The 17,465-nt window shown below is 39.7% G+C and overlaps 1 protein-coding gene across 3 annotated transcripts; it reads left to right on the top strand.

The window, feature by feature from the left end:
• Positions 1-893: 893 nt before the first annotated feature.
• LOC137979008 (ubiquinone/menaquinone biosynthesis C-methyltransferase UbiE-like) lies at positions 894-13,211 on the top strand. Of its 3 annotated transcripts, none has more exons than XM_068826153.1 (3): positions 894-948; positions 11,608-11,669; positions 12,135-13,211. In XM_068826153.1, exons 2-3 carry the CDS (start codon positions 11,627-11,629, stop codon positions 12,914-12,916), a joined length of 825 nt encoding a protein of 274 aa, XP_068682254.1. In that variant the 5' UTR covers positions 894-948; positions 11,608-11,626; the 3' UTR covers positions 12,917-13,211. The 3 variants fall into 3 exon arrangements, with proteins under 3 accessions (XP_068682254.1, XP_068682255.1, XP_068682256.1); XM_068826154.1 differs by lacking the exon at positions 894-948 and adding an exon at positions 2,119-2,185; XM_068826155.1 differs by lacking the exon at positions 894-948 and adding an exon at positions 11,386-11,427.
• Positions 13,212-17,465: the final 4,254 nt, after the last annotated feature.

Consider the following 17,465-nt stretch of genomic DNA (forward strand, 5'->3'; position numbering starts at 1 on the left):
AAGTTCGTGGAAAGTTCATATGGTCTCATACTATCAGCTAGTATTTTCTCAAGGGAAGATTTTGCTCCCTAACATTTTCGAGCAATTAAAATTTCAGCTAAGGAATCCGGATAGATCAAGCTCTTCTATCTAAGAAAAATGAAGGGGATAGTTTCTAAGGAAACTGTGGTGCTGCGTCGGTGGGGAAGTAAATGTAGTGTACAAAAATTTGGTTTTATCAACGGAGTTGATAATTTAAATCGGTCACCGTGCAGAGATTCTAAAAGCTGACGTTTCGGGCGTTAGCCCTTCGTCAGAGCGAATGACGTCTGACGAAGGGCGAAGGGCGGCTGACGATGATGGGCTAACGCTCGAAACGTCAGCTTTTAGAATCTCTGTACGGTGGCCAATTTACATTATCAACTCCGTTGATAAAACCAAATTTTTGTATATCTAAGAAAAATATCACTTTAAACATTTACGGACGACATTACACATACTTAATGACTTTGTGATAATCGACAAAATTATTGAAAAAGAATTCGAAAAGTGCAAACAAGACTTATTCTTCACAATAAATGTTTAACAACATTCGTGGAATTCAAGCATTATAAAGAAACGTTCTAGTGAGTTAAGTTTGTCATGTCCGGGGACGTTTGAAAATTGTTAAGCAAACATACATACATATACATGCAAGGAAAGGTTACGTTTGAGAGAGATCTAACCCGAAGGTCGTGGGTTCAATTCCCACCCTGGTCAGAGTTGTTCTCTGTCCTTGTGTGGGCCCATTTCCATCGGTGGGGCTAACGCTCACATGGTTCATATGGGATAGAAATCTAGCACTTCACATTACATTCTGTTCAGTTAACTCCGTTATACATACATATATATTGCTCGTCACTGCGCAAACTCACAAACACACATGACAAGCTACCAGCCATAAGGACTGAGCCTCGAGTACTTCGTCTGGTAAGTATTTTCTTTACTTGACAGGCATCCTAAAAATTGATTTTGGGGAATGCAGACTTCTTTGGGCAGCTCAACCTTTTCCTAATTAAGAAGCAATGAGAAATCAGATGCACCCAACGACAAGTTTCGGTAGATATCTGTTTGGTGCATGGAGGGTTGTTCGCCTTGGGCTTTAATTTTCGGCGTCGATTAAAGCGTAACTGAAACGTGGCCTAAAAGTTTCGCAATGGGGAAATCATAGCCCTAAGGTTTACGGAAAGGTCGTATTTGCTGTTTTGGCAGTCAAGTTTTTGTAGCTAACGAAATATCACTTTAAACAGACTTCAAACACCGTAAGGTACTTAGAAATGCCTTCCTACAGCTTTTGATTGATTTGGCTCGTTGGCTGCCTCTGAGACATTTAGGGATGACATAGCAAATTCTTAATGTGATAATCGACAAATATTGAAAAAGAATTCGAAAAGCGTAAACACGAGTTGTTCTTCGCAATAAGAGTTTAACAACATTCTTGACATTCAAACCTTCAATTGAAAAGAAGCGTTCTAGTGAGACAAGATTGTAGTGTCCGGGAACGTTTGAAATTGTCTACCAAGGTGATTAGTTGCCAGCTGTTGCTGTGACATGCGAACTGGACACTATTTTAGCTACACAAAGGATGACCGGTCGGAGAAAAAAACCCATAGGGCTTTGAAATATATTCTTACCGTGGCAACGGGTATGCTTTTTTTCTCTTGAACGAAGTGACCGGGTTTTAAAAAATGTGGACTCTTCGGCAGAAATGCGACAGTTGTTTGATGAGAACAACAAGTGGGAACCTGTATTCGTATCTCATATCAAATAAATATTGCTATGTCTGATCCCTGCAATTTTTTTTGAAAATGCAAGGAAAACTTGCACTGAAGGTCACGCTGTGCGGCAACTGGGCAAGCCGGAATTTTCACAGGTCACAGAGCAACGCTGTTTAATTGACGCAAATATTCTTTTTGGGCTTTTATTTAGTTTTCATTGCTTTACATTTCAACGAATGAACAAGTATCTAAATACCTTGAAAGTGACTTCGGCAATTGCTTCACTGACTTTTGACTTCCCTCTTGTAAAAGAGGTATCTTTTCTTACTTAACGAGTGAAAAGAAACAATTCGCGGAAAGATCCTTATCCTTCTTTCATCTCATCTACAGGTAAGAATGCGCTCATTGTTCCACGATCTTTGATGAATAAAATGCGTTGATGAAAATAGGTAACTGTATTATAATTAACCTGCGTCGCAGACAGTGAAAACCACCTACAATAGGTCCGCCTGTGCCGCAGGCTATATTATAATACGTTCGCAAGGTTCGAGATAGTTCTTAGTGATGCAGTAAGCACCTGATATTCAAATTGCCGTGGTATTCCATCAAAAGCCGACAGTAAAAGAGAAGACAGCTTCAGTGGTATCTGAATATTTGCAAGGGGAAATGCATTCACAATAGCCCTATCGCATTTTCAGCACTCGACATACAAACAAATCTATTCAGAAAAAGAAAATCAGAAATATGTTAGGCTTTCCTTTTAAGACTTAACGTTACGAAAGTTTAGTGTGCCAAGTCAAACAAAAAGCATTCCGTTTTCAAGGGTCTTATCGGGAAGATATCTGCTTACAAGCATAGCTTTTGTTATTCAAATGGACCAACCACAGGAACAAAAGACCCCTTTGTTTCAAGAGCCAATTAGGCTCTGGTTAGCACATTAATGACAAGTCAGCGATATCTTCCCAATAAGCTGATAGTCAATGATACCTTGCGAGCTATTGCAGCCTCTTATGCTTCAATGGACTATTATTTTGTACACTTTCGCGGCATTAAATAGTCTTGTAAAGTACAAGAACTTTCAACTTACAATCCAAACAAAATGTTAGCTTCTGGCACAAAACATTAAGGTAATGAATGAGCACTCGTGATTACACACCGCAACAACATCAATGGTAATAAGGTTTTTAAGTGAATTATTGTAAAGCGCTACTGAACCCATGACCTCGCGATACCGTTGCGAGGCTCTAACCAACTGAGCTATGAAGTCACTGACCTTACACATTGATGAACGTTGATGACCATTAATGACCATTGATGCAGCATGTTTAATTTCTTGTATGCATAAAAAAAAAATTTTTGAATTCGGTTCAGTTGGCATAATAGCGAGAATTATCAAGGCCTCGGTTTGTGGTATCCGTCTCAGCCTTCGGAACAATTTTTCATGTTTTTCATCAACAGAACTCCATAGGTCAATTTATTATGCCAGATTTGGTAAATATACTAGGATTCATAAGAATCCCTCGCAAACTTGTGGAATATGAGACCCCAAACTTGCCAATTTGAAGAAATGTATGCTTTCTCGGTTTTCTCATGACGTCACGACCGCGATATTGGAGCCGGCCATGTTGGAGCTTCGACCAAATCCTCTGGGAATTGTACTCTATTATTATGCAAACGTTTTCTTTTGTTTTCGTTGAAAAACATGGCTGTTGATCAGGTGAGTGAAAACCAACAGTTCGAAGGACCTCTGGCTCATTATCATCCGTTTTGATCGGCTGTCACTTTTACAACATCAGGGGACTAAAGATTTGAATACGAGTACGAGATCAAGGACGAGCACGAGTTTCAAACTTCAAACCAGTCACCTCCACAGAACCTTCATTCCGCCCTATTGCTCAATAACAAATAAGGAGATTTCAGAAACAGGAAAGATGTACGGAATGATTATGCAAAGGACGCAAACTATCATTAAATGACTAGACGCTCCATGAGCGTAAACTGGGTTGCCTGTGGTACTTGTCACACGTCACTGAGTAGTGTGGTGTTGAACTGCAGCGTTCCAGTCAATTTTTTTAAGTGGGGGGCCATTTGAGAGGTCACTCCGACGTCGTGCCAGCAGTGGCCCTTTGGCTCACATGTTCCCACGTTGATTATGTCCCAGGGGCGAATCCGAAGGGGGTGGGGGGGGGGGAGAAATTGCGTCGAGATTGCAACTGCAAGGCATGAATGACATGCAGGAAAACGTCTTCTGAAAACGGGACAGGACATCAGCGGGGATTTCGGGGAGGGGAAGGGGCCGTGCCTCCCCCCTTTTCCCTGTACAATAATTAAACAGCTTCTGTAACCAACCGACTTCCAGGTGGTTCAGTGTGCATCAGGCAGTTTTACTTGAGATAATGATTAGTTCAATTTCAGAGCTTTTCTTATTTCAAGTACATTTTGTCTTGATAGATATACTCACTAACGTGAATTGTTCGGATAGAGGGCATGGGGGATGGGGGCGGGGGGGGGGGGGGGTTGCACTAGGCAACCGTTTATTCCACACACTAAGGAAGGACTTTACATGTTGTTTCCGCTTCATAATTCCAAGTTCTTTTCAGTCTAATCTGATGCCAGGACATTTTTTTTGGCCTACCGTTTGCACCAAAAAGTACCGTAAAAGCTAGGAGTTAACAGTGAAAGATAGCAAGCTAAAAGATACCCTGGGTGCCACAGGTCTTTCGTTGATTTGGAGTCTGAATGTCCCATTCTCAGCGAAGAGATTAATGGCAATAGATCGTAAAAACACTAAAATTTCAGCAGTCTCTGACTTCTTGAATCAAGAGGAGTTGAAGGTCAATTGATCACGTGCTAGGCAACTACAAAGGTGCACGTGATCGCCTTGTGTCAACGTTCTTGTTTACATTGAATGACTTACAGGGAAGAATGTTAATCGTTCGTCGTTTTCAGAGTAAAACAATGTACCTTTTAGCCAAAAACCTTCCGTCTTTGGTTTTTTAAATTTTGTTGTGATATTTGACAGAATATTACATTTCATCTGTCGGGTCAGGAAACCTTCTTTGTTAGTGTTAATCATAACAGAGTTTGTAATTGAAAATCTAAACATCTAAAACATCTAAATGCAAAAACATACTTGCGAACACGGCAACTAGGATTATCGCAAATCACAATGCTGACAAAAACAAAAGTGAAGGAAAAGGTTAATAAATATGAAGTTGTTTACTATCTGAATGTTTTTGGGTTAGATTAAGGCGATATAATATTGTTGAGAAATCTCCGTGTTAATGAGTAATGTAAACAATCTTTGCACTAAGTAAGTCCTAGCAATAAATTGGATTAACTAGGAACTTAAAGAAATATTTTTGGCTTCATAAAAAAAAAAATTCGTTTTAAACCATAGGGACAATCTTTTTCTGACGTTAAAAACTATGGCTACCTATTAATTATTTGCCACAATGAGCACGACTTCCTGTCATCTTTATGAAAACTGTTCGCGGACTGTATGTGTGTGTATCTGTACTGTAGTATATATAATACAAGAGTAGAAATATAAGAATTTGTATGGGGAAAACGGTTTTTCTTAAAATTAAAAAAATGTTTAGGATTTAAAATAAAAAATAGCTTACCTTGCCTATGTCTTGTGTTTCTTTGTCTCTGGTACAGTTTCTGGGTCGATTGAGAGCGATTTAGGGGGTTTTTGGTTCGTCTTCCTTTCCCTCTGTATATTCTTTCCCAAACGTTGGGCACCGAGACGAAGCTGCCGAACGGAATCATCTGAAGAAAATGGCCATAAATTCCCTCCCAAGTCTTCGATCGCCTCGAAATTCCACGTAGATCACGGACGATACCTCGGCTGCCCATTCGTTTTCTTCATTCGAGGTGCTTGTACACTGAGAAGGAATTAAGGGCCGCTAAACTCAGCAAACATTTGCTGTGAAAGCCGTCGAATTCGGCTTCATTCGAAACCCGCGTTACCCAACCGTTGGAAGAACGCTTAGCGACCTGCGATTGGTCAAAGGGCACAATGGTGACCAATCGTGAATCTTAGGCGTAGTCTTCCAACGGTTTGGGTAACGAGGGTTTCGAATAAAGCCGAATTCGATGGCTTTCGAAGCAAATGTTTGCAGAGTTTGGCGGCCCTTAAGGAAGCTCGAAATAGTTCCGCCTTTTTTCAAACAAATAAATATATTCTGTACTTGGATACAGTTACAGTAATCATATCAAGACGAAATTTGGCGAGAGTATTCATTACCCATCATAGATTTCTCACATCACATTTTCCTCCAAAATAATACGTTACCATGGCAACGATATAAGGTATTTCTTTGAGCCTTAAAATTTGATTTGATTTTAAGGCTCAAAGAAATGCATTATATCGTTACCATGGTAACATTATTTTTGAGGAAAATGTGATGTGAGAAATCTATGATGGGTACTTAATACCCTTGCCAAATTCGTCTTGATATGATTACCCTAACTGTATCTAAGGACATAATATGTTTATTTGTTTGAAAAAAGGAGGGGAGGCTCGAAATGGTTTTTAGCTGAGCGCGCTCTCGCATAAGCCACACACACAATTCATAAGCTTCTCGCGTCAGCTCATGATTCAAATGGGTCAGCAGAGATAAACAAATACCGCTAATTTCGTTCACCTTTCTCCTAATTCCTATATATATGGAATATAAATAGACATCCCCTATTCACGAAAACTACCAAAATTCTACACAAACGGTTTAATGGTTACTTAAGGAGGCGCGAACCAGTTTCAACGCTTCCAAGTGACGCTCTTATTAGAAGGATCGGCACCACAACGTTGTATCATGTATTGGCAATATTGTGGTACCAAATGAAACACGAATTATTGCTGAACAAGATACAGTTATGATTGTGACGTAATATGTCACCGTGGCAACGGGCAAGCCTTGTAAAAACACCCTTTAATTTGTCTTTAGTTGCTTATACCTCAAAAACGAACTAGGTGACCCCCATTTTTATATTTTTGAAAAGTAATCAAAACGGCATGATGAAACGTTCTGGAAAGTTTTGAAAAATTCTGTGAAGAGGATTCAGAGCCACCTTAATTTTGTGATTTTTTTAAGGTAGTTCTGAATCCTCCCGGCAGAGTTTTTTTAAACTTTGCCCAAAGTTTTATCGTGGCCTTGTAATCACTTTTCAGCAGTAAAAAAGGGGGTCACCGAGTTCCTTTTTTAGATATGAGCAACTAAATCCAAAATATAGAGTGTTTTTTCCTGGGCTTTCCCGTTATCAAGGTAACTTATTACATCATAATAATGATCACATCCTGTTTGGAGATAATCTGTGTTTCATACGGTACCATAACATTGCTGTTACGTGATACAGTGTTGTGGCGTCATTCGATCTAAACAGAGAGTCTTCTAAGTGTTGAAACCCTTTCGAGCCTCCTTAAATCCGTTTGTTCCACTATTTCATGGTTGGCCTGTAGCTCCACTCGCGCGAGGACTCGAATGAGCGGGTGACGCATGCGTAAATGCTGATCTTGTAACCACCTCATTTTTCCTGATTTTGCAATGTTACTCGTTTATATCTCTGCTTCCGGAGGGTGATTTTTTTTTCATTTTTTGCATGTTAGCTTAGATTGATTTAAAACGTTTGTCTTTCAAATTTAAAAAAAATTGTAATTGAAAAAAAATTAGAGACAAATTTTAAAAAAATTGATTTTTCCAAAAAACTGGCCTGTATATTTTGTTGAATTTTTAAGTAGTTTAGAGATTGTTTCTAACATTATCTGGTAACGCTTAATGGGAAGATTTCACGGTCCAGTTTCTCCAAGTTGATTCAAGGCTCAAAGAAATGCCTTAGATCACTACCATGGTAACGCCATTTTGGAGGAAAATATAATGTAAGAAATCTGCGATGGGTATTTAATACCCTAGCCAAATTTTGTGCCGATATGATTACCCCAACTGTACGTAAGGACAGAATATGTTTATTTGTTTGAAAAAAGGAGAAACTATTTCGAGCCTCCTTAAGTGATCATTCAACAGTTCCTGTACAATTTTCGTAATTTTCGTGAATAGGAGATGTCTATTTGTATTCCATCTATAGAGGAATTTGAAGAAAATTGAGCGAAATTAGCGGTATTTGTTTATTTCTGGTGACCCATTTTGAACCATGAGCTGACGCGAGCAGCTTTTAATATGTCACGGATTACTTTTCAAGCATTAGTTAAGATCTTATGGCGACAAAAACGTCAGGGAAAAATTTCCAGGTCGGCTAAAGAATGGCACATTTATTTTCAACTCGTCATGAAACGTTAAAGAGAAAGGACCGGGAGGTTGGAAAACGTCGCTAATCGAGTAGTGGTTGAACGTTTTGAAAACTCGAGAAAGGTTAGTGTTAATCAGCGACGTTGCGTAAATTTAATGGGGTTGGTTTTTAAAAATATTTTTATTACCTTACGAACTTCTTAGTTCAAAAGGACTGCATGTTTTTGAAGTTCTTTTCCTTTACTTTCATGAAAATAGAGCAGAATTATCTTCTCTTCCTAATCCACTTGAATAGTGCGGACCTACGAGGAAACGGCCATAGATTATATGTTACAAAAACCACACTCCAGAAGATGAGTATGACGGCAATGGAGAGATTAATATACAAAACACTAACCAAATAAAGGTAGCGCCTGCTTGAAACTTCGTTGCTATGCTCGAGAAAGTGTTTTTTTTTTCAATCGATCGATCCTGTGTTGGGTTCCAATCCTTCCCCGACAAACGAAATTTTCCAAGAGCTTCGCAACATCACATCGATTTTACTCGTTTCGATTATCGGTGACCCCTATTTTTTAAGATATGAATCACTTGCTCTTCTTATAATCTGCAAAATATGATGAAATGAAATTAAATCACAACGTAAGAAGGTAACTTTTTTAAAAATTTTTTTTCCTTGTGTCCTAAATTCCGGAAGTGTTTACAACGGGTAGCCCTTGCGAAAACGTTCGTTGAGAATTAAATCTACTGTTTACGACATCCCTTGCGGCATGCGATTATCTAAAAAACCCACTCCTATATTTCTGTGCACAGAAACTTTCAATCCAACATATTATTTTTATGATTTTCGACGGATGAGTAGATGAGGCTACATTTCTTTATGATGACCCATTTATCGAAATTAGGGCATTTTCCCTTGTCTTTTTCTCCGAAACAAAGTCGGTGACCCCTCAATTTTTTTCATTTTTGGAATAAGCAATTTATGACCTGACTTCAAGCGAGAAATGAAACAAATTTCCACGTGCGAACGTCCTTAATTCCTTCTCAGTGTACAAGCGGCTCGAATGAAAAAGACGAATGGGCAGCGGAGGTATCGTCCGTGATCTACGTGGAATATCGAGGCGATCGAAAGACTTGGGAGTTAATCTATGGCCATTTTCCTTCGATGATTCCGTTCGGCGGCTTTGTCTCGGTGCCCAACCTTCGGGAAAGAACATATAGAGGGAAAAGAAGAGGAACTAAAAACCACCTATATCGCTTTTAATCGACCCAGAAACTGTACCAGAGACACGCAAGACACATTTTAAATCGTAAATATTTTTTTTGAATTTTAAGAAAAACCGTTTTCCCCATACAAATCCTTATATTTCTACTCTTGCATAATATAGTATAGTCCAGATACACATACATCGAGCTTGGACTAACTGTGCTATAATTAGGCCTAATTAGGCCTAAGGTTAGCTTTTATGAATGTTTAGGATACTTTCCGTATTGGTAAAACAATGACCTACCACAAGTATCCCGGCCACACAAAAAGTCCTATCTGACGGCTCCCAATATTAAAGCTAGTAATAGTTTCCACTACATCTGCCTCCGCCTAAGATAATACTGATGGCAGTTGAGGTGTTTTCCAATAAACATGTGCTGCACATTGTGATGTCTTAAGCCTAATATTATTTTACACGTAATTAGGTAGATAGATGAAAGTGAAAGATGCAAGGAAAGGATAATGGGGCAACAACAAACAGCATTTACTTTTAATTTCCATCAACGTTTATGTGATACGCTATCAATTGCAAAGCAATTTAGATAATTTTGGAAAATACCTTGAAAATATAATAGTAAAACAGGAACAGGAACATTCAATGACTTAGAAGGCAACATTTCGTCGGCATCTTGGGAACAAAACTCGCTTATTATATTCGGATCGCTGATTATTATTATCTGTGAACAAATGTTGTAAAAATGATCGAAGATTGCTTGAAAACGTTGATACTGAGACTATGCTTTTGCTTTCTGAAGTTGCGTCTAGCAGTTTGAGGCGGAGTCTGTCGCCCCTGTTTATATGTGCCTGAAAAATCGATTTCTGACCCTGGCAATATGATTTTCTATCAGATACTGTAATCTTTGATTTTCAATGTAAAAAGGAATCGCTGTAAATACTCGAAAATTACTCACCTTCAATCGCTATGCTGAACCTTCGATATCGATCGATGCTCCTTGTGACGTTTTGCCTCATGACTCAAGTGGCACAGAACACCTCGCGAACTCGGTGAACAATACCGATACCACCTTGCGCGCCCTGTTATGCAATACCAATACCCCTTGCGCGCTCGGTTGAGCAAATCGAGCTTGCTTTCCCCTATTCGCCCTTGTCACACGGCGGCCATATTGTCCCAGGAGACCAAAAAAGCTTTGTTTTACCACGCCAAGCCTCACCCCCATGGTTTCCACTGCGAGGCTTGGCGTGGTAAAGCAAAGCTCTTTTGGGTCTCCCGGGACAATATGGCCACCGTGTGACAAGGGCGAATACAATATCTATCAATTATTATTTACTTATTTTTCACATGGCTCGTTTTCCTTTGTTCTTCGAGGCTGATTATGTAGAATAAACCCCGCTAATTAACAACTGTCTGAAAAGCTGGAGGCGGCTTTGATTGTAATAGGGAAGCGCGGGGCTGCATTTTAATAACCCTCTAGTCCCCTTAGGGGATTATTAAAGTTGATAATCCCCTAGGTGAATATTACAGTAATATTCAAACACCAGAAGTTTACTTTTTTAGTGTTCTTTGGGATTCTCTCACTGTTCCTGGCCAGCAACTCTTTGTCATCCACGACTATGATATCCCTCTTCGACGCTTTCTTCTTGTTTGCTTTAGTCTCTTTTTCAACACTGCCGATTGAGACTTCTTGATGCTCGTCCGAGTGGTCAAAGCTGAACAACCCGTCTGTCGCCTCCTCAACATTAAACTGAGCGTTTTCGTGGTCCACTTGCCGATTGTTCGAAGATACAAATTTCTCTAACTCATTGCTCCGATTTGACGAGCCATTAAAGCTACTTTGTGTGAGGAAAAGTTCTTCCTCAGAGTCACTCGTTTCCTTGCCATCCTTACAGTACAGTGTGAAAAAATGAAGTAGTTGTAAAGCTGTCAGTATTTTTTGACAATGTCCAAATCCCAGAGCGATTTTCCCAATCTTAAATGTATTGTAAAGCTTCTTTAGTATGCATATGGTTGTTTTGGTCGGTAAACCCAAAGCAAAAAGATAACTTGAAAAGCGATACTCACCGTTACGTCACCTATTGTTATAAATGTCCCAACCAGAGATCTATTGATTATTGAGACAAACGGTTCTTTTGTTTTACGGTGAGCAAATTTGAATAACAAAACAAATTGCTCATCAATGTTTGTAAACAGTGAATACAGCTATAATGCTGTTTTACAATGGTAAACTCCATTGCGTTTTTTCGTAACTATTGTTCTATTGTCAAGTGTGTGCACGATATTCAGCGTTACTCATTGCACGCACAGAACGTTTTCGGCCAAATATAGTCTGCTTCAATTCACAAGATAAATCAACTGGATTAGCCTTCCATTCATTTCTAACATTCAATTTTTTTCGTATAGGATTTAACCTCCTCAAGTTATGGAAAAAGAAAATCAACAAAGCGATCGCTTCGGGATAGCAGGTAAGGGAAGAGTCATCCCATCAAGTTACTGAATACACAGAGAAGAATTAAATAATGGCCGAGTGCTTCGTTGCGCTAACAATGGCAAATAATCAAGTGAAGCTATGATCCTCGCAGTTATGAACGCAATCTTTGCAATTGCGTAAAGAGGTCTGAAAAATTCAGGACTACAACGGGGTTTGAACCCGTGACCTAGCGATACAGGTGCGACGCTCTAACCAACTGAACTATAAAGCCACTGACGTTGGGAGCTGGTCATTTGTGGGTTCCAATGTTCCCGTGAGGAATGAATCAACGATAAAATGATATATGAAATGCATCATATATGAACTGCGCATATGAAATCAAGTGAAACTATGATCCTCGTAGTTATGAACGCAATTTTTGCAATTGCGTAAAGAAGCCTGAAAGATTCAGGACGTCAAGTCAACCCGGTTAATGGCAAATAACTTTTTTTTTCTGCAGATCATTATCGCTCAGTTGCCAAAGATTATGACAACTTCTACCAAGCACGTAACGAGGCCATGGTACCGGTTATTTTGAAATATTTCGATGACGTTGAACCCGACCATGTTGTCGTCGATATTGGCAGTGGAACTGGGTTCTTTGGAGAGAGGATTTTTGAGGCGCGGCAACTAAAAAATGCGATTTGGTGCGTGGATCCCAGCCCTGAAATGCAAGCAGTAGCCAAGCAAAGGAAAGGAGTTTATGCCGTGACAAAAACAGCGGAGGAGTTTGTAGCCGATTTTAAAGTCGACCAGCTCTTTGATAAGGTGTCAATTATTGCTTCTTTTCATCATTTTAGTCGGCCTATCGAGGTCCTTAAGGGTTTAAGAGCCCATTTGCAACCAGGTGGTGAGGTTTTGGTCGTCATCGATGGAGATTCATCCACAGGCAGTGGGCTCCCGCACTTCGCTAAAGCAGAGGAAATATTCCGAGATACCACTCAACAATGCACTAAAGAGAGCATTTCCGCAGTTTTTCGGCAGGCAGATTTTAAAGTTGAAGTCTCGGAGGAAAAGATCATGTGGATTGTAAAGAAATCCCTGTGGTATGAAATGCTTCGTGGTCGTTTCTACAGCACATTAAGTGAGCTTTCTGACGAGGAAATAGAAGATGGCATCGTTGAGTTGGAAATGGGGAAGTTCAAGAGTTTGAGCCCTCATGACGACGTTCGAATTCCCTTTCCATTTCATGTTTTTAGAGCCACTAAACCAGCGGCTAAGAGCACGGAACCCACACCATGAGAACCCGCGAAGGCATCAGCAAAGTGGCCACTAAAATATCTTCAAAACAAGTTAGTTCCTATCTCCTACTGAACCAGCGACTTAGAAAATGTAGACCACATCGTCATAAAACTCTGCTTTCGTGTTCCAGTGACAACTTCTCCTCATTTTCATTTTGTTAGCAAGTAGATTTCCGTGAATTGACGAAGGCCGTTTGCAATGGTTGAATGGTTGTGTGTGAAACAAACGTAGTGGCCACTATAGAAAGTATTAAAGAAAAGGTTCAAAAGTGCTCCAAATAATTTTCTATTGTGCTTTTTTAAATGCATCAGGGCAAGTGCAAGGGTGGCACAGTCGGTTAGTGCGCGGCCTTGGTGCATAAGGTCCTGAGTTCGATCCCCGGATCTCACATCCTTGTTTCGACTTCTTTCCTTTCAGTGTAGCCTAAGTAGCTTTAAATACCCTTACAACGGAGCACTAATGGAAAGAGGAGGGTAAAATGACCGCACCGTCGGCTTCCTGGGAGAATACTCTCTAGAGAGTAAAGGAACTTCCGACGTTAAATAACGTGTACCTTTTCTGGTGAATAACCAGCCACTAATGACGTAAACAATCACATGAGTTGTATACCGTTCCCAGAAACTGAAGAATTCTTAGTTTTTCAAGTCCTTATCTTAGTAAAGGAACACAAACCGAAAGAAAGAAGAAAAGAGGGTAGGGGAGTGATTTAAAAGGAAGGTGAGAAATATGACTGAAGAGGTAAGGTGATTAAAAAGTAAATTTGAAGATTCAAAATTAATGGACAAACACCAAATAGTCCGCCCTCAACCTGACGTGCTCCGGCGTTGTAGTGGACTGTCCGGGGTGTTCGAGTATGCCTTTTTTTCCCTTTCTAAATTCTTCATAAAATCATTTCTTATTTCATTAACATCCAGGTTTACTGCTCCCTTAAGGGGGCAGAACGGTTAAATGCCTTGTTTTTCCTGTTTTCAGCACTTTTTCTTAATATAAAAACCTCGCCAAGATTTCACTTCGGCTCAACAAGTTCAGAGTCCTTGGCGCAGATTGTTTTGAAGAGATAAAAGTTGGGGGGGAGGGGGGGGGAGGGGGCGGAATGTGGAAAAACAATGGAAAATTGGAAAATATTGGATTTGAGCTGGGTTGAAAATTAAAATTAAAAGTGAATAATTGATAGACAAAAACCAGATAGCCCGCTACTACAACAAGGTGCCCCTGATCCCGTTAGCGGACTAACTGGACTATGTATGTATGCATTTCTACCCTTCTACCTTCCTTTCTCAATTCACCCTATTTTCACAAAAATCCAACCGTAATCATGCACCCTTAATCCCTCCTAATATATTCCTCTATATCGCATTTACATCGAAACTAACACTTCAATATAGATACAAGTTAAAACGCTTCTTTTAAAATGTTTATATAACAATTTATAAAAAGGAAACGTAGCTTGAGCAAAATGCTCCCCCCTACCCCCCTCACGGGGAAGAGTTAACAGGAGAAGAGTCTCCGCAGAGTCCCACCCTCACCGGTCCACCCGCACGAGGGAGCTCTGGGACGTGTTCGACGCAAATAACTTTATATGAGTTGAAAAGCTCTTTGCGTCGCTTGACTCTTTGAGAACGTTGTGTATAATAGATTAAAATCTTATGTTGAATCAAATGGACTTCTGTGTAGCTTTCGTGAGAACATGTCAACTCAGCATGCAATTGTGGATATTGTTAATTTGATTCAAAGGAATATGGATAACAAATTATTCACTTGTGGTGTTTTCCTTGACTTGAAAAAGGCTTTTGATTCTGTGGATTATTCAATTCTCCTGAGTAAGCTATCTCATTACGGTATAAGGGGCCCGGAAAATGATTGGCTTTCATCCTACTTAAATGGCCGTGTTCAAACTACTCAAATTCATAATCAAATTTCATCTAAAAGAAATATGCTAACAGGGGTCAAACAAGACTCTACTTTTCTTGATCTATATTAATGATATTTATAATTCTTCTGAGAAGCTTTTTTATTTATTTATTTGCTGATGATACAAACCTGTTGTATGCTAACAAGGATTTGAAGTCACTAGCAAGTGTAATCAACATCGAATTGCAAAAGCCTGACTGGTTAAACGCAAATAAGCTGACCATAAATGCAAAAAAATTCAAATTTCACTGGAAAATTTGGACCATTTACAGACTTCATAAAATGTCTGTAAATAATAAATTTACAGACTTTAACACTTAACCCCATAAATATAAAATCTTTGTAAATTTATTTTACAGATATTTTACAGAGTTTTGTTGAGTAAAGCTCTATAAAATGTCTGTAAAATGTTTATAAATTATTGGAGTTACAGCAAGAGGAAATACTTGAAATTTACAGACTTTATAAAATCTTGCAAAAATGTCTATAAATCGAAAATTTACAAAGATTTTACGCCGTTTGGTCATGTCTCATAAAATGTCTGTAAATTGCGCTTTATCATGATCATGCGTGTCCTGTCTAAGTTACCAAATGATTTTGGATCAGTATGCCCTGTTCACGATGATTTTGAGTGTCAAATATTTATTACCTAATTAAATCATGTAGGAAACTGTTGAATTAGCCCTGCATGTTGCACTGAGTTCGGTTTATCAAAAGTTCGCCGGTTGGAACCTATAAAATGCCTATCGGTATGTGTTTTAATAGTTCGACTTGGATCAAGTTTTAGGCCCTGTTGATATGGAGAAAAGTTGTCCTCGGAAGATGGTCACCCTCCCAGCCGGGTCTTTAGCTAGCGTTTATGTGAGAAAAGAACTAACCTTTTTCCCTGAGTCAAGAGCTGCCCGGCTCAGTTTCGATCATCAGGAGACTGGGAAGATAGCACTCGTGCATTCTCTCATCATCTTGCCTCGACCAAGTTGACTCCACTGAGCGAGCCAAAGTGTTTTCATGGAATAAAGTTGGCCTGGCCAGGAGGGCGACCCTACCATTGACAAAGGGTGACCCGGCTAGGTGGGTTTCCCTTCTAGCCGAGCCATTTTTTTTCCTCATGTAAACAGTTTACTTAAACCGCATTTTATGGGGAAATGTAGGAAAAGTTGGCTGGTCCAGGGTAACTCCGGTAAGCGAGTGACCCTTCTTCCCGGGACAATTTTTCTCCAAATAAACGGGTACTTAAGGCCTCACAAGATTAGACCGTTTTAATTGTTTACAACAATTGCAAAGGCCATAAAATCTATGTAAATTGACACAACCCGGCCATAAAATAGTCTTTGTGTGTAAATTTCATGTATATTGCTGGGATGAATCATGCAAATAACATGTAAATCAAGGCCTTTGTGATATAGGAGTCCCAGCACAGAATGAAATTGAGAAAGTAATGTAGGCTAGTAAGCAGACTTTACCATGCTCCTTGAAAAAAGAAAAAAAAAAATAGCATTGGTGTTTAGCTGCCCAAATTAATCGTGCGGGTTTCAGTCAATTAACGTGGGTGCTTTCATAGCCCGTAGCTGCAGGTGAGAATTACTTCTTATGAAGTAATGATCGAAAATTTGTTATTCTACATGATTAGTATCCAGTCTCTTGAGAAAAACAGAAAAGGAAATCTCAAAAGGAACACATTTTTCCCCGTTCCATATTTTGATTGAGGAAATTTGCTCTGCACGTTAAAAGTAGAAAATTCTCCCCGGTTTTTCCACCCAAAATGAAAGCGCCCCAGGAATCGCACTGGGCTCGCAACGGGTTGTGATTGGATGTTGGCACAAAGAGATGGATTGTGGACATTTCACAATAATTACATGATGCAACAACTTTGTCCGCCATTATGAATTGCCCCGCCGCAAAGACTCTGGGAACGAGATTGGTTTGAATTATCGGTTTGTTTTTCGCGCGGGCGATCAATGCATGTGCTCTTCCTCTCTTTTTCCCTTGTTGTACGACCAAAATTGGGTCTTTGCGATTCCTTAACATTTTGTGCGGGTGAAATAGCACGCATTCCACCAAATAAACCCAGTAAACATCGACGGAATCCGGAAGAAAGGGCAACGACAATTCAGGTCAGATAATCAGCATTCGCCACAAAGATACACGCCAGTGACATGATTCAACCTCAGACAGTCTCCGAAAGGGTTAATCGGTGAAGACTTCATGGCAAAAATAGAGACCTTCTTCAAAACGTAAAGGGAGTTCTACGAACGTTTGGAACAAAGGGTGGCCTGGCCGAACAGCTACATTTAGCGAATGGGCGGGAAGATTCAAAAGATCCGAAAAGCAAAAGACTGCCGGAGGTGTTTTCGGTAAGTCGTCATCTTACTTACAAACCTGATTTAAGTTTAAATGGCTTAAAATTTTAAAGTTTTGTTCCCTTGTTCCCCGCCCAATTTACTTTCAAACTTGTACCCGGCTTTTTGCTCCCTAAAATTGTTTATGTCGCCTTGTTCCTAAGACATTTTGTCATTTTTCCTCTGTCCCCCAGTTCAAAATAGCCATCTTCCCTCGTTTCCCAAAACGCCAAGGAGGGCCTCAGCACAGTCATTACTTTTGCACACCTACTCCCTTAGTAATTTCACTTTATATTGTA

The sequence above is a fragment of the Montipora foliosa genome, chromosome 12, assembly GCF_036669935.1.
Source record: "Montipora foliosa isolate CH-2021 chromosome 12, ASM3666993v2, whole genome shotgun sequence".
Taxonomy (NCBI): Eukaryota; Metazoa; Cnidaria; class Anthozoa; order Scleractinia; family Acroporidae; genus Montipora; species Montipora foliosa.